Here is a 16868-nt window from a genome sequence, read left to right on the forward strand (position 1 = left end):
CCTGAGTGGTTGATGACCGCCTCCTTCCCTGGCCAGGGGTCCATCAATACTTACCCGATCTGGTTAGACTAAATACTAAAGTAGAAGGCGGTCAACGCCTGATTAAAGTTGGGTCCTGATCAGTGCTGACTCACCCATGACCGAACTCCTCCCAGCCAATCACAGCCCGAGAAGTAACCGTCTGGGAAAAGGCCAGCATGGCCGCTGCGCGAAGTCGGTCCCTTCGTCTCCATACAAGAGGGCCCTTCATCTTCTTCTCTCCCCTTTCCCCTTCTTCATTCCCCCCATTCGCCTTCGGGTCCCTCCCGCCTATTCACCAATTCTGAGGGTTTTGAAAAGAGTCTCTTACAGCGCGACTCATCTATTCACGCGCCTAGAAGCTTATTCGACTCGGCTTCGTTCTTGATACTCTCTTTGTTGTAGAGGATCGATCTTTTGAACACTTTCTTGTTTCTTCCCTTACCCCCCTCATATCTTTTCACAATGTCGCGACTCGCGAGCCGCGCCGGTGTGTCCAAGGGCTTCACCTGGACCACCGTCTTCTACCTTCTTCTCGTGTTGATTGCCCCCATGGCGCTGTTCGGCACTACTGCCCACGCCGAGGAGGACAACTCACCTGAGAACTATGGCACCGTTATCGGTATTGATCTGGGTACCACCTACAGGTTCGTGAAGCTCCATCAAACCCTCGTGTAGGTCAATTGGACACGTTGAGCTAACTGTGGTCTTTTCTAGTTGTGTTGGTGTGATGCAGAATGGCAAGGTTGAGATTCTCGCCAACGACCAAGGAAACCGTATTACTCCCTCCTACGTGGCTTTCACTGATGAGGAGCGCCTCGTCGGTGACGCCGCCAAGAACCAATACGCCGCCAACCCTCAACGGACTGTCTTTGATGTGAAGTGAGTATTTCCTCGGTTGCCGTTTTTTTTGTGGCCAGCATGGCCGGTTTTACCCGATGAGTCGACATCGCTAACAATTACTCTCTATAGGCGCCTGATTGGTCGCAAGTTCGATGACAAGGACATCCAGAAGGACGCCAAGAACTTCCCCTTCAAGGTCGTCAACAAGGATGGCAAGCCTATGGTCAAGGTCGATGTCAACAAGACCCCCAAGACTTTCACCCCCGAGCAGATCTCCGCCATGATTCTGGAGAAGATGAAGGATGTCGCTGAGAGCTACCTGGGCAAGTCGGTTACCCACGCCGTTGTCACTGTTCCCGCCTACTTCAACGACGCCCAGCGTCAGGCCACCAAGGATGCCGGTACTATCGCCGGCCTCAACGTCCTCCGTGTTGTCAACGAGCCCACCGCCGCCGCTATCGCCTACGGTCTGGATAAGACTGGTGATGAGCGCCAGGTTATTGTCTACGATCTTGGTGGTGGTACTTTTGATGTCTCCCTCCTGTCGATCGATAACGGCGTTTTCGAGGTTCTGGCTACCGCTGGTGATACCCACCTTGGTGGTGAGGACTTTGACCACCGTGTCATGGACTACTTCGTTAAGCTCTACAACAAGAAGAACGACGTTGATGTCCGCAAGGATCTCAAGTCCATGGGTAAGCTGAAGCGCGAGGTTGAGAAGGCCAAGCGTACTCTGTCTTCCCAGATGTCCACCCGCATCGAAATCGAGGCCTTCCACAACGGAAACGATTTCTCCGAGACCCTGACCCGCGCCAAGTTCGAAGAGCTCAACATTGATCTGTTCAAGAAGACCCTCAAGCCCGTCGAGCAGGTGCTTAAGGATGCCAAGGTCAAGAAGTCCGAGGTTGACGACATCGTTCTCGTCGGTGGTTCTACCCGTATCCCCAAGGTCCAGGCTCTTCTCGAGGAGTACTTCGGTGGCAAGAAGGCCAGCAAGGGTATCAACCCTGACGAGGCCGTCGCTTTCGGTGCTGCCGTTCAGGCCGGTGTTCTCGGTGGTGATGAGCACTTGACCGAGGTCGTTCTCATGGACGTCAACCCCCTGACTCTTGGTATTGAGACCACCGGTGGTGTCATGACCAAGCTGATCCCCCGTAACTCCGTTATTCCTACCCGCAAGTCTCAGATCTTCTCGACTGCGGCTGACAACCAGCCCACCGTCCTGATCCAGGTCTTCGAGGGTGAGCGTTCCATGACCAAGGATAACAACCTGCTCGGCAAGTTCGAGTTGACCGGTATCCCCCCGCGCCCCGCGGTGTTCCCCAGATCGAGGTTGCCTTTGACCTCGATGCCAACGGTATCCTCAAGGTTAGCGCCAGTGACAAGGGCACTGGTAAGGCCGAGAGCATCACCATCACCAACGACAAGGGCCGTCTTTCCCAGGAAGAGATCGACCGCATGGTGGCCGAGGCTGAGGAGTTCGCCGAGGAGGACAAGGCCATGAAGGCCAAGATCGAGGCCCGCAACGGACTGGAGAACTACGCCTTCTCCCTGAAGGCCCAGGTCGGTGACGAGAACGGCCTCGGCGGCCAGATCGACGAGGACGACAAGCAGACCATTCTGGACGCTGTGAAGGAGGCTATCGACTGGCTCGAGGACAACGCCGCCACTGCTACCGCCGAGGACTTTGAGGAGCAGAAGGAGCAGCTGTCCAGCGTGGCCTACCCCATCACCAGCAAGCTGTATGGCTCTGGTGCTCCTCCTGAGGATGATGAGCCTCTGGACCACGACGAACTGTAAAATTATTTGTTGAGGCATTACCCATGGAGTTTTCTCTTCTCTTTTTCTGTTTGCTTTTTTTTTCTTGTGTGCTTCTAGTCTTAAAGAACTAAGAATTGCGCGGGTCGATACCCCCGTCGCTCGAGCCTGGCTTCTTGAATGTACCGGCTCTTTAAATACCATGATACCTTTTGCATACAGTCTATCTTTTTCTATCTTCCATTTAGTCGTAGTCTTGTTTTCTTCTTGATGTACTGATATTCTTTTGTACTTTATACACATAATCCATCTCCACCTTGAGCCCCATCTAATTCCCCTGCTCAATAATCTCCCTAATGGTCTCCACAACAACAGCATGATCATCCTCCTGCTTCAACCCACTAACAACCACAACCCCAATCACCCCTTCCACCCCCCGAACCCGAATCGGATACCCACCCCCATGAATAGCAAATTCATCCGCAACAGCACCCCCCACTGCCACTCGCCAACGCAAACTTCTTCACAAACGCCGCCTCAACTTCATTCGCACTTGCTGCGCCAGCCAGGCCGGAAACAATTTTCATCCGCATAGCCCAACTGGACATCCCCCACCGCAGGACGGTGTTTCGCTTGCGACGCACCCAATTCTCGTTATCGGGGACGGTCCCTTTTTCTGTTGCGCATTGGAAGAGAATGTGTTGCGTGCTGGGACTGGTAGGGGGCCCGGTTGCGGTGGCGAGGGAGATGGAGATTAGGGCTGGTTTGCGGTGTGAGGGCGGGAGGGAGAGGAGGCGGGTTCGGAGGGCGTTGCCGAGGGTCCAGGCTGTTTCGGTTGTGAAGGTGCGGAAGAGGTAGGGCTCGCTGGATTCTTGGGCGAGGAGGGTTGTTGGCTGTGAGGGAGGGGAGGTTAGTATAGGTGGGTTGGGGATTTGGATTAGAGGGAGACGTACGTCTGTGCTGGGGGCGGAGAGAGCCATTGTAGAGTTGATTTAGGAGGTGGACGGTTTATAGAGGTGTATGTGAGGAGAAAATAGTGAGTAAATGGGAATTGAAGAGTTAAAAAGTACAGATGGAGGGTAAGTGAAGTAATGGTGGTAGTGGGGGTTGAAGCTTTTATCTTTTATCCGGTGACGTCGGGTAAAGGGTGGACCTTCCCTCGTTCGATCAAGGTGGAGACTCAGACTGCCGGATTAAAAATGCCAGACATTAATTAAACACATGGGTAATGGAAGAGTTTAATAGGCTGGATAATGCAGTATTGCCTACATATTGTGAATGGGTGGAATTTACGTGATGATATGTACTACATAGTGAAGGAATTGATTAGATGTTTAAAGTTTAAAAGAATGAAGAAGGCATTGCCTTTTTATTGAGATTTTGGAGCCAACTATCCTGTTGTCAACGCATTCGAGTAAAATAACCCGCAGGATAGTCGATGCCCAGCAAAAACCATTTTCAAGGCATCTCAGGTACCTGCGCAGCATTCGCAACAGGTGCCACATAGTCACAGCGTCTAGTAACAAACATCTCCAGCGAAATAGGGATATTTGTCTCATCAAGACAGCCACTCTTGATCAGCGTAATGCCTTCCAAAACCTCCGGCCGCGAAAAAAGATTCGATCCACAATCTGTAACAATCAGTGTCTTGAAATCATTGTGGTGAGAAGTAAGTCACGACTTACCTCCGCAGAAGAAGTGTCGATTCTCCTTGCCAGACACATCTCCAGCTCGAACCCAATCTTTGGGGTCTCCCTTGGTGACTGAGAAGTTTGTGGTTGGAACGCCTACGCTGGACGAGAATGCGCTACCACCCCAGTTTTGACAGCCTTTGCAGTGGCATAGTGCTGTCATAGCTGGTTCCCCTGTGATTGAAGATAGATATATTAGATTGGGGGAATTTCTTGTAATGATTGAAGATTAGCATGCTCACCAGAATACTGGAAAGACACATTGCCACAGACACAACTTCCAAAGCCAGGCATCTTGATGGGTATCCGATTTGAATTTGTTGCGGATAGGTCTTTGTGTATGGAAGTTGGACTCAATGGATAGTTCAACGAAGGATCTCATCAACTACTTGTAGTTTTGAGCTGGAATCAACTTCATATTATTGTGATCCAAGTACTCCCATTGATTCCAAAGCGTGTCAGTCAAGTTTCATCATTTTCAATGTATGAGGAATCATTTTTACTCGAGATCGGCCCACCGCCAGATGCTTTGGAATCATTTCGTATTCTGGAACGTTTGGTCCCACCTATTTAGTCTCCCAGCCCGAGCGTCAAGATGCCTATGTCAATTAAACTTTAAATTATCAAAGAGTAGAGTACTGGTGCTACAGACTTTTCCTCGCTGGATTTTACATCTGCACGCATTTGGTCATCATTTTCCACGGTTTCAAATATTATAAGTTGTAATCCCCAAGATCATTGCCCAAAGATAAATTGAAACAAATCCTCAAATACATCATCCTCAATCAATGCACCAAAGCTGTGAAGGTTTGTCAGCAATGTGTAGGTTAATGAAAATCATCACTCCCTCTGCTGGCTCCAAATACTTACCCATAACACTTAACATGCGGAATCATAGCAGACCTCAACTCCTCTACCCTCGGGTCCAAGACCTGACTCAAATCCAGACGACCAACGATGCGATTCCATGCTTGAACAGGGGTGATGTACCCATCCAGCCCGAGACAACCCGATAATTCAAAAAGCTTCTCAAGTTGTCGGGCTGGAACTTCCCACACACTTTTATCTTGAAGATCCTGTGGGGCTCCGGAGAGCAGGATTCCTTGCATTGATAAGGCATGGCCTGATGGCTCGTCCGCGTCGGGGGAGTGTGTGTGGAAGAGACAGGGTCGTTCGATTCTAGAAAGTTAGTCGCAGTGACTATTTTTGATTGGAGTATACTTACGATAAGACGAAATCTACTCCCATTTGAGCGAGATTTATGCTGCTGTTGTAGTATGTAGGATTACTGGGTTATCAAATTAGACAAAGCCTTCGAAAAGAATAAAATGCGGGGATTAGATGTACCTCATCCCTGAGAGCTCAGTAGAAGGGATACTTGACTGCATAGATGGGGTACTTGTATCGGTGGTTGTATTTGTATTGAATCCGGACGAATGATCGGCTGAAGACTGATACTCTGGAAACTTGACTTGTAACTGCTGGTCATGTCCACCATGATTGGTGAACGTCACTTCAGCCCATGATGCCTCTTGCAGTCTTATGCCCGGAGGTAATGGTATTGAATGGCGGGTCATGATATCTCGAAGGATCTCATTCTCAAAGCGGAGACTCTGGAGTTCTCCGTCCACAGTAATTAAATGATATAACCGATAAAGCTCATCTTCAAGCAAACGGCAATGGTCTTCTTTCTTTTCTCGATGTTTTCTGAAGAATGGTTAGCAATGCCTTGGCGCCCGCTAGGAGGGCTAACTCACTTTTGAGCTCGCCTAACCTGCTCGCGCCGTCTATCGTAAGTAGTTTGAGTAGTTGAGGGGTCGGTGGTTTCCGGACCGTGAGGAGGCTGGTCATCGCTCTGGAGTGCCTGGGCCATTGATGCGCCGGTATGATCCAATGCGGGGAATATGGTTGAACACGAATGGAGGGGAATAGTATTCGCGTGCTTGACGTGATGACAGCCTTGCCGCGAGCCGCTAGTACTGAGAATGGGGGCCAATTACTATCCCAGCCTCACAGCGAGAGAAATAAGAAGGTTATGGCGAGAGTTTCGCCAAGTCTCCAGTTACGTGCTTGATGTGGAAGACACTGCCCCTTTAGCTGTTAATGAATCGTGCTTAATTGACCTTCCATTACTGTCAGGACAGACACCTGTCAGGCCCGAGCTCTTGTCAGCACTTTCCTCTGGAATTGGTCAAGTCTGGCCAATCCGGGAGTCTCGTGGTATCCACCAATCAGTTGAGCCAAGGGCAAAATGTGGGGCTATTCACAGGATGATTCCAAAGACAAATGATTCCACATCCGCTGTGGATCACCAACTTGCCATGATTCTACAGCGGATGGACTGCGCCCGGGTGGTTTTTGGAGGAGATTTGGCTGCAAACCTTTTCTTACGGTCACTGAGATGAGAATATGGCACACAGAAGTGGGATTTTTGGAATGATCGTCGTTGTTGATAACCCTCTCGGGCAATGAAAGTATCTCTTCGTAGCCGCCCCGTTGAAGACTTCTCCATGAGCATGGGATCTCAACAATTGAAGCAAAAGAGGTTCAAATAATCGATATTTCAGAGCATGACCCATAGACCCATACCCTATTCAATCCTGAGTTCTCATCCGAGATATGTACCCCTCTCCTCCAAAACCCAACGATCGAAATGCACCAAAACGCCATGCTGATGTACAAATCCATACCACCAGAACCAACCTTCAACCAACCGCCCAAACCTAACACCCAGGATAGCCGTCCCCTTTATTATCGATATTATATGTCATCCTTGAGCACGACCCGAGGCATGGAGAAAGATTTGTTATTTCGCACCATTCGGTGTGCACCCGGTGCAGACTCAATGTCCTCAATTTGTTGGGCATCACGACGTGGTGAACGAACGGTATTTGCATTCGTAAGGAGGATCTCCCCACTGGCTTGTTTTCGGAGCCAGTATGCACGCATTCGGTCTAGTGCTGTTTTGAAGTCGTCGAGGATGACTGTGTCGCAGAGACATTTGAAGATGAAGGATAGCTGAGTTGAGATTGAGGTTAGTATTGGCAGCGGGGGAGTGAACGCAGAGTGTAGGGGAAAATGTAAGAAAAGAAGGTGTCGATTTTTGGGGAAATGGATGTGGATAATACCTTCCAGAATGGCTCGATGCCCTGAGGCAGTGAATCGCTAAAGGCGTTGAGAACACTGCAGGTATCTACCACGATGAATGCGATAGAGAGACACATCGAGGCGAGCATGACTCCGAATCGGGGGCTGATGAAGACAAGTTCCCACAATCCGAAATTGTACTCGCGCTTGATGGTGTAAAACAGGGAGATTGTGGTGAATACCCACCAGGGGTCCCTAGACTTAATGAGCATCGAATGAAGAAATGAACTAAACGTATATCCCATCTTACCTGAAGATCGGCTCAAGCGGGCGAGTCGTGTGAAAGAGATTATTGATATTGTTGAAGTAAGTGAAATTGGCATATATCTCGACAATCCAATACGGCCAACAAAGAATGACAGTGATGATGTAAATCATCGAAACTCGCCGAGACAAAAACGGTCTATTCTTCATCCAGGCAATGACGTTGTGCAGCGCCCAGGAGACATTGAGACCGATTGCCGTGACAGATAGGTACCAGCCATAGGCGGGCTCTTGCAGGAAGATAAATGTACCATGGCCCATGGCGAGGATTAACTGTGTGGGGGAGGGATCGGGATTAGCCTCGTGGAATAGCACAACATGTTTCTTCATGCAGGTACAAGTCCAATGGGGACAGGGGGGTGAAAGTCTCTTTCTGTCATATATGACCGCGGAGGAATTGGGAGATAGAGGCATTGGAATGGGTACTTACTTCGGCGAGGATAAGCTTGTGTAGAAGGATGTGTTTTTTCATGTTGGAGAGAGTGATAGCCGCCATGATCAGCAAGCTACCAACCATCAGACCCTGGCCCCATGCCTCGAGGACCAGGCCATCACCAGTAGGCCGACCAGTATGATCAGACATGGCAGATACTAGTACATGGTACTGCTAGTCGAGGGCTAGAAGAAAGTAGCAGGGATCAACGAGGGAATTCGAAAATACAGCGAGGGTGCTGGGCAGCGGTCGTGAATTGCGCAACTGGGAAGACAGCGAGGAAGAAATTATGGGGAGAAGAAAAGTTCATCGAATGTTCCAAATGTGCCGTCTTGTAAGGAGAACCGTTGCACACAGGCGCGCATTAGAGTTCGCTTGTCTTGAGAGGGGAGGGAGAAGTGCCCGAGCTAGTCTTTCTAAAAGGAGTCTGGCGTGAACGAAGTGACTTTTAAGCACCAGCTCGGACCAGGCAACCCATTGGCTCCAGCTCAATTGAAAAGTGAAATGTCGGCAAAGATAGAACAAAAAACGATTCAAAACAAAAGAAGGCTTGCTTTGTTAGATTATCAGTTAAAGAAGCGACCTTGCAGTGGTCTCTGCTGACGGCGATCGATAGAAGAGGAGAAAGAGGGGGGGGGAGGAGCAGGGAAGAGAATCCTTCGGTTGACAATCATCCAGGTACTCTAGGTTGTCCCCTATGTTATTAACGAGGGGTCTTTCATATGGTTGGTGTGTTTGAGGTGGCTTCTAGATTGACTCTGCGTTACGTTAATTGTTGGTTATAGTGGAGATATACAGAGTCTGGTCGAGTACAATAGCCTCGAAGAGATCCACCGTTACCCTGGGGGATCGTAGTTCGGTCGGCTTAGGGAGCCCTTTGGCGTTTGCCAATCGATCCGAGAGGTCAATATGGGGAGGTTTGTGGCTGAATAACAAGAGCAATTGTAGCCAGAACAAATATAGGTCCGTCTCATAGTAGCATAGGCTCCATAGCACATAGTTCTATCCAGGGTAGGTCGGAGGAGCCAATAGCCATGCGTACACTTCCCGGGCTGGTTCAGTTCCATTGGACCGGCCTCCAGAACCGCATGAGCAAGTGTGGCATACAACCAATCTGTCGCGTGCTCGACGCCGGTACGAAAGCCTGTTTGACAGTCGTTCCGGGGGAACCTTCCATTCACGAGTCGGGGACACGAGAGGATTGGTGCCTGGGGATGGGGCCGAGTGCGTGGCGTCGGCCACGAAGTTAAGGGAAAGATTCGGCTTGCGGGGTTTTTTTTTCCAAAGTTGTTCGAGAACGTTGCGTTTCCGGTTCAAAGCTACAATTAAGTTCTAGCGGTCCTGAAAAGAGAGGAAAAGGGGCTACGATTGTAGATTACCCCCAAAATGGCAAGTCACGATGCAGCTTATAGATTCCACCACTGTCAGAAATGATATGATGTTCTTTTTGCTCTGTCACACCTCGCGAAAGAGGAAGTTCCTGGATCCCGAATCCTTCTGTGCTTCGGGGGGCCGAGTGCAAAGTTCTACTACCTGGCTAAATGCCAAGCCCTTGCCTCCGCTATTTTCCCGTCTACGTGGGGCCGAAAGCCGGGGAAGCTCGCAAATCACACTCAGAGATCCAAGATGGGCTGGAGGTGATGTGGTAATGGGGGAAAAACGGGGGTGATTAGCGTCTCGTGTTTGTGGAGTGAATGTGGAAAACAGTGTGATTCATGAGGGGCATAAAGGCGTTAGTAACTTGGTACAGAGTAAATATCAATGAGTTATTAAAGTCGAGACCGCGCCAGTGGAAACTCGGGGTGCAAGTAGTATCCGAATCCCGGCCGACCGACATCACAAGCTTATTATTAACAGGCTTGAGATCCAACCTTGGTCTCCTTTGAGACTGGTTCGGCATGCTCTTCATGGTCGGCTCTCTCGATTTGCTTTTCCTTCGGACCGCCGCCAAAGACTTCCTGCATCTCTTCTAGCGAGTGTCGCGATGTCTATTTGATACGGTCAATAAATGCGCTCGACGAGATTGATATGAATGACATGACATACCTCTTTGAGGACAAACCAGGAGTAAACGATGATGGCGTAGTTGAAGATGGCAAACATCAAAAACATGCGCCAGCCAATATTGTTGATCGCATGTGGTGTGACCTGCGACATCATGAAATTGAATAGCCACTGCGACGCAGCGCCCACCGTGACACCCAACTCGCGAGTACGACTGGAGAAAATCTCTCCAACGTAGAGCCAGGGTAACGGGCCCCAGGACATGTTGTAGCTGAATGCCTCTGCGTAAGTCATGATGATACATGCAATGCCTGCAGATGTAGGTCCCGATGATGAGCATGAAAGAGCCCATGGCAAAGGCGCCTACAATAAATGGAACTCGACGCCCGATTCTGTCCAGCACAAAGAGTTGGAAGATTGTGACACCGCACACCTTGACGAGACCGAAGAATCCAGTCACTAACTTGGCGGCGCTCCCAGCCCCAACGGAGCTGAAGATTTGAGTCGCATAGTATGCCAGCGAGGTGTTTCCAGTAAGCTGGGCGGAGAGTTGGATGGTGACGGCGATGAAGAGGCGATACCGATTGACCGGCAGGAGTAGCTCCTTGAAAGTAAGATTCTCCTTCACCCGTGCCTCTTCCTCAATACCTGCGAGAATCTCATCGAATTCCTTCTGCAGCTCTTCCGTCTCCTCACCTCCACGAACCCATTTCAACGACTCTCGCGCCTGATCAAGCTTCCCTCGAGCAGCAAGCCAACGCGCACTCTCCTTGACCGTGCACATCCCAACCAGCAAAAGCGTCGATCCGAGCAACTGTAGCCCCAACGCTGTCTGCCACTGATTCGTGCCTGGGGACTGATCTTTATCAACCGCATACGTTACCCAGTACGCAATCATGACCCCAATAGCAAAGAATAGCTGGAAACACGCCCCCAGTCGACCCCGAATCTCCTTTGGCAACATCTCCGCCGAATACATCGGGATCAGTACCGTGGCAGCGCCGATGCCCAAACCCGCAATTACGCGCCCGGCATAGAATGTGCCTAGAGTTCCGGAGTTTATGACCTGCAGGATGGTACCGATAGTGAAGACGATAGAGCTGATGATCAAGCCAGTGCGACGGCCGAAGAACTTGGCAATAGGAGAGACGAAGAAGCAGCCGAAAAAGGCACCTGCTTGTAAGATCGAGACGGCGTTGGAGTTGACATTGGTCATTTGGGCTTTGGTGTATCCGAAATCTTTCTGGAAGGATGCGAGGGAGAGGACGCCACCTGTTTGGATGATCACGTCAGTCTGGGGATTTATGCTATGAGGAAGAGACTCTTTGGGTTAATGGTCGACATACTGATCACACCGGTATCGAAGGCGAACGCAAACGAGCCCATGCAGCTGGCCGAGACCAGATATGCTGCTCGAAACAGGCCAAGCTTGCGACCCATCGCGTCGTTACACCTCTGTTGAGCAAAAGTACGACTTGAGCTTAGCAGGAACGTACAGTTAGAGCAAGAGGAGGTCGAGTCACACGAACTCACTTCCACAAGAGGGTTGTAAGCTATATGCCCTCCCTAGTCAATCAGAAACCTTTGAGCAAAGTTGCGGAGAAGAAAATTTCCAAGGGTGAGTTCGATGTAGACAAAGAAAAGAAGCAACGACGGCCAGAACGTAGTCTGTATTAAGTGCCGATCATCTGAAAAGCCCCGAAGTAGTGATGCACCACATGGTTGATGTAAGGCCACTGCAACCCATTACCACAAGTGAAACCTCACTGGCTCAGGCTTGAGGGGGCTAGGCTAGGCTAGCTCTTCTGAAGCCACATGAGAGCCGACCGGCTCGCAACCGAGTACGATGCTGTGCACATGCTCGTCATTGGCGACCGGTGAATAGCTTAGTGGGAGCCAAAGCTCTGTGCAGCAGGGGAGCTTGGATGCTGATTTGCGGGGAATTGGGTGATGGCCGTGCTACAAAACGGATTTGGAACGGGATATGCATGGAACAGTTGGTTGTTAGGGACGAGCGCAAGGGGGTGTTGCTGCAGTGGATGGCTTGGTTTGCGGTCTGAGAGAACTGTTTTTGGTGCTTGGACTGTGAAAATCAGTTGCACTAAAAGTCACTTTGGTTGAGTTATTCGAGTCATCTGGGCCTTAGCTAGTGAATATTTCTTTATTTGATTTTCGTTGAGGTGGAGTTTCCCCGCAAGAAAAGGCTATCCCCGGATTTGCGAGATAGCAAAGCGCCACTAACCATAGGTCGGACTCTTCCCTTACTTGACTATCAGTCTTCTTGGAGGACCAATCTTGATAGCCCGATATTGAACAAAGCAGTCATAACTTCCACGATTGGAAACCCATCATTTTGGCTAACTCGCACAGTAAAGTACAGTTGTATCCGGAGCCTTTTTGCGATCGGTCTGTACCTCGAGCTCCCTGTTCTAGATCCTTTGAGGTTCATTAGCAGTTACTGTTTTTAATATCATTCCAAAGAATATGATGAGCTTGAATTCAAAGTATTTTAATAGTGTCCTTCAACAAGCATCCCATTTTGTGTGGGTAATTGTCCCCATATCGACTCATGGATTAAAGATCTATTGTTGTCGTAGTATCTAGTCAGCCCAGTGACAGAAAATGGGGAAGAAAAGACTGTATTCGGTAGTCCAATATTCTTACTGAAGCAGATTTTGAGAAATGCTTCTTTCTGGTCGTTATGCATCTTCCTTTGAATGTGCTCGGACACTGCAACGTAAAAATTCGAGATCTTATGGTCCTTTAAGTGGCTAGGTGGCGTTTCCTACCCACGATAGCGTGATATGTCCCCTCTATTCAAAATAAAAAGATCTCAGCCTTCTTGAGTGATGAATTCGATTAGCATAATGTTGATAACTCTGATAAACTGGCCGTTTTCGTTTGTATCAGATTGCTTAATCTGGCATATCCACCAGATCGTCTGTCACCTGACAGCTGGGAGAATGACTTGGCTGATGTCCAGCCTTCCCTTCATGTTTGCATGCTTGACCGTTGGCAACGGATCCTAGATTCTTGACAGCCTCTTCGAGATCAGTTGAACCCGGATCATCTCATTCCACCCTTATCAACCCGTCCATCCTACGACGATCCCCGTCGGCCAGGCCGATCAGGCCGGCGGGCGCGACACGGACATGACTCGGAGAAGACAATTTTGCGGATTTGATTTCCACTACTTCGTGCTCTGTATATCACACACTTTATGCAAGACGATACCCCTCCAAAGTTGCGATTCCAAACCTTGACGCCGCTTTCGACAGTTGCTTCATTCAGTATAGTCCGAGCCGATCGCTACCAAGCCTTCTCTTCAGGGGTGATGGGGTCAACCAAATTCCCAGCATTTAGCACTGTTGGGCCCGCCACTCATCGTGGTTTATCTGTGCTCCACGGCCCTCCACATCTCTGGCAAAACGGCACAACCAGCGCAAGACCGGAAAAGGTGTGTTCCTGGCGATGAGTCGGGAGTTATTCCACGCGACCTGCCACGCAGGGTATGCCCAACCAGAGTGGATATCTGGCTTTGCGGAACACGCCGCCAAGACCGATCGGCTCGCCGATCTCGTCACCCTAGGCTTAACTCTTTGCCTGACACAGCATCCTGGTTGGATCTGATCTCGGGACTTGATTGTAACCTACTGATTGCACTTACCCCGGCAGTATCAGATTGAGTCTTCCTACTCGAGGAGCAAATTGACCTGGTTCACCCCTGTCCTAATCTGCAGATGAAACGTCCGTTCGACGCTGGTCCGGTCCTAACGCGAGGACCCTCGTTCCTATGTAACAGATTTGCAGAGAGATGAAGAGCTTCGCTGGTCGGTCCACCCAATGACGGTGGCCAAGCCGGGTTATCCATACTTTTGAAGTATCGTCGTTGCTTGTAATGAGAAAGCCGGGGGACGATCATCTTCGCTGGGTTATCTGGTTGGACGATGACCAGATTTCAACCCGCTCACTATGGTGTGTGGGACGGCAGTGATCTTCAGGGCCATCACTTCTCTCGCGGAGTCTCGGCGGACGAAGAAATATGGCTGTTGGAACCACTTTTATATGAACTGCTCCCCGTCGGGGCTCATCGAGCCCTGCTTGATGTTCTAGAAAAGCACGCCTTTGCAGTTCCCACTGCTTTCACTCGTTTATCTACCGTTCTCTCCATTCTTTCGGTCTACATCCATTGTCTGTCTTTAATTAGGCTAGTGCGTGATTATCATTCTATTATTTGGGCTTGCAAATTGAACGAACAGCTATGGCTCGGTGGTGGTACACTGCTGGCAGCACTCTGCTGCTGTCGTCGCTGAGTGCGGCGGCTTGGCCATACTCGACTTATACTTCAATGAACTTCCAACCACCTAAGCTGGAGGTCAACAAGACTGGCACCACCGAGGCGGGCTATCTCTTCCTTGGTCCTCGTGGGGGCGTCCAGCCTGCTGGTCAGGCGGCTCTAATCTACGACGACGAGGGCAACCTGGTCTATGAAGGTCCCGAGGAGGTAACGGCCAACTTCCGTGTGCAACAGCTAAATGGTGAAGATGTTATCACTTTTTGGTCCGGCACTATGATGGATTTGGGCTTTGGTTACGGAGCTGTGCACATCCTCGACAACACCTACAAAGAGATTCACACAATTACGTTGACCGGCGCCTTCGTCACTCCCGACAACGTGGCCAAGGACTCGTACATTGACCTTCACGAGAGTCATATCACCTCCCGCAACACTCTCCTGGTGACTGCCTACAACGTGACCCAGCACGACCTGACCTCCCTCGGCGGCAATTCTTCAGAGTGGATGCTGGATAGCCACTTCTACGAGATCGACATCTCCACTAATCAGGTCCTTTACTCCTGGAGCGCTCTCGACCACGAGGACCAAATTCCTCTCAACTCCTCGCACCAGAAGCTGGGCGCCGACGTCGGCTCCCAGGAGAAACCTTACGATGCCTACCACATCAACTCCATAACCACGACCAACAACGGCTACCTCGTCTCCCTGCGCCATATGTGGTCTGGCTACCACATCCTCCCCAACGGCAGCATCGAATGGCAACTGAGCGGCGCAAACGGTGGTGACTTTGCCCAGGTCGGCAGCGCCAACTTCAGCTGGCAGCATGACATGCGTGTGTACAATGAGACTGATGAGGACATGGTCCTAAACCTGTTCAACAACGCCAATACCCCGACTGACTCCGAGACTCCAACCACTGGCATCAGCCTCTCCATCGACCTGGTCAACAAGAAGGTCACTAGCCTACGCTCCCTGACTGACCCGAACGACCCCATCCACTCAGTTAGCCAGGGCAGCTATCAGCTACTTAACGAGGCTGATGGACACGTCTTCATGGACTACGGCTCTATCTCCAAAGTCAAGGAGTTTGACGGTGACGGCAACGTCGTGTTCAGCGCGCAATTCGGCCCGGACAATGCCATCGCATCGTACCGCGGTTACCGCTGCCAATGGAGCGCTGTTCCATTCTGGAAGCCCTCGTTGACGGTCCAAAAGACCAGCGAAGGTGCTTCTGTATATATGAGTTGGAATGGTGCCACCGACTATGATAACTGGGTGGTGTACTCGGCTGCCTCAGCGAACGCGGTTAACGGGACGCAGATTGATATTGCGCAACGAACTGGCTTCGAGACCGTGGTTAGTGTTGATAGTCCACCTACTAACTATATTCAGGTTGCTGCCCGTCAGGGTACAAAGGTTCTTGGGACTTCTGAGATTTTCTCTTTCTAAGTTGGATACACTCTTTCCGTGTTCACGTTAGGATGACCGCGTTAGGTCTTTTGGGAGTGGATTTTTTTTTTTTGGAAATATTCTCGAGAAGGCTAGGCTTCTCGTGCCTCTCCCGAGGCACTTATATCTTCTTTTTGTACATATTCTTTCTCGATTAACACGGATATATTCTCTTTCCTCTATTGATTCCGTATACAATACCGTTAGAAACTGTCCCTGAGTTCCATAGCGCTGGATCTTCTTTGAATACTAACTTGCAAGGTCTCAAGACGGACTCATACGAACATCGAGGTCCAGTGGAGTTTATATGTTCGAAACCTCGACAAATTCTCCAAATCACTTTGGAATTATGAGTTGAACGATAGACGAAAAATATGGTACCTGTGCTATCCATAATGATATCTAGAACGATGTCTAGGAAGAGCTTCCAAATGAGGGTAGTTGAGCATGTTCGGTTGGTCCGTTTCTGTGGTTTCCAGACTCAGACCTTTGAACTGCCACCGTAGATAGATATGGTGTCGTTCCTCTACACAAAAACACCATATGAGGAAGTTGTACTTCAATGAGGGCCAAAAGGGCTGGTTCGAGGTGACTCATTTGGCAAGTATTCCTCCATTATGACACGCTTTAATTGCTATATGGGTACTAGTTTACTCTGCAAGCCGAGGTTTCTAAACCAAGTTCGCCGAGGTTGGTTGATTCGAAAGAGAAAGCTACACCCTTCTGTTCAGGTAGGTCAGAGATACTTAGTATTGAAGCATCCAATCGGTAGCTGTCGTTATAGGAGAATGTGTAACAGATACAGGCTTCACCATACAGTATTTCTTGCGATGTAGGCTTATTCCGACCAATGACAAAGTGCCCGAAATTCTTTCATGCCATCCTCGTTTCTCGAAGTCCTTGAAGAAATCTTAGTGAACACAACTTCCAATGCGATGCATGGTAAAAATCACGCTCCAGCATA

The 16868-nt window shown here is 49.9% G+C and overlaps 7 protein-coding genes across 7 annotated transcripts; 2 read left to right on the top strand and 5 right to left on the bottom strand.

Annotated features, from left to right (window-relative positions):
- Positions 1–243: 243 nt before the first annotated feature.
- bipA (Hsp70 family ATPase KAR2) lies at positions 244–2661 on the top strand (the record flags this gene model as incomplete). The annotated part of the gene is given in 4 exon segments (XM_057148978.1): positions 244–665; positions 736–900; positions 991–2176; positions 2188–2661. The coding sequence occupies 4 exon segments, from the start codon at positions 484–486 to the stop codon at positions 2659–2661; spliced, it is 2007 nt and encodes a 668-aa protein (XP_057012632.1). The 5' UTR covers positions 244–483.
- A 434-nt stretch (positions 2662–3095) lies between these two features.
- Positions 3096–3599, bottom strand: N7473_003039 (DUF967 domain protein; the record flags this gene model as incomplete). Its single annotated transcript, XM_057148979.1, has 2 exons — positions 3096–3512; positions 3573–3599. The coding sequence occupies 2 exons, from the start codon at positions 3597–3599 to the stop codon at positions 3096–3098; spliced, it is 444 nt and encodes a 147-aa protein (XP_057012633.1).
- Positions 3600–4077: 478 nt separating this feature from the next.
- On the bottom strand, positions 4078–4604 carry N7473_003040 (GFA family protein; the record flags this gene model as incomplete). Its single annotated transcript, XM_057148980.1, has 3 exons — positions 4078–4250; positions 4305–4484; positions 4553–4604. The coding sequence occupies 3 exons, from the start codon at positions 4602–4604 to the stop codon at positions 4078–4080; spliced, it is 405 nt and encodes a 134-aa protein (XP_057012634.1).
- Positions 4605–4942: 338 nt separating this feature from the next.
- N7473_003041 (bZIP transcription factor) lies at positions 4943–6183 on the bottom strand (the record flags this gene model as incomplete). The annotated part of the gene is made up of 5 exons (XM_057148981.1): positions 4943–5109; positions 5181–5489; positions 5536–5598; positions 5658–6017; positions 6068–6183. The coding sequence occupies 5 exons, from the start codon at positions 6181–6183 to the stop codon at positions 5046–5048; spliced, it is 912 nt and encodes a 303-aa protein (XP_057012635.1). The 3' UTR covers positions 4943–5045.
- An 887-nt stretch (positions 6184–7070) lies between these two features.
- On the bottom strand, positions 7071–8304 carry N7473_003042 (uncharacterized protein; the record flags this gene model as incomplete). The annotated part of the gene is made up of 4 exons (XM_057148982.1): positions 7071–7328; positions 7439–7652; positions 7708–7994; positions 8152–8304. The coding sequence occupies 4 exons, from the start codon at positions 8302–8304 to the stop codon at positions 7071–7073; spliced, it is 912 nt and encodes a 303-aa protein (XP_057012636.1).
- Positions 8305–10004: 1700 nt separating this feature from the next.
- N7473_003043 (uncharacterized protein) lies at positions 10005–11598 on the bottom strand (the record flags this gene model as incomplete). Its single annotated transcript, XM_057148983.1, has 4 exons — positions 10005–10142; positions 10201–10521; positions 10592–11430; positions 11505–11598. 4 exons carry the CDS (start codon positions 11596–11598, stop codon positions 10005–10007), a joined length of 1392 nt encoding a protein of 463 aa, XP_057012637.1.
- A 2821-nt stretch (positions 11599–14419) lies between these two features.
- N7473_003044 (arylsulfotransferase family protein) lies at positions 14420–15904 on the top strand (the record flags this gene model as incomplete). The annotated part of the gene is made up of 1 exon (XM_057148984.1): positions 14420–15904. The coding sequence occupies one exon, from the start codon at positions 14420–14422 to the stop codon at positions 15902–15904; it is 1485 nt and encodes a 494-aa protein (XP_057012638.1).
- Between the last annotated feature and the right edge of the window lie 964 nt (positions 15905–16868).

Source organism: Penicillium subrubescens (genome assembly GCF_028828155.1).
Source record: "Penicillium subrubescens strain IBT 31985 chromosome Unknown utg000002l_segment0_segment0, whole genome shotgun sequence".
Classification (NCBI taxonomy): domain Eukaryota; kingdom Fungi; phylum Ascomycota; class Eurotiomycetes; order Eurotiales; family Aspergillaceae; genus Penicillium; species Penicillium subrubescens.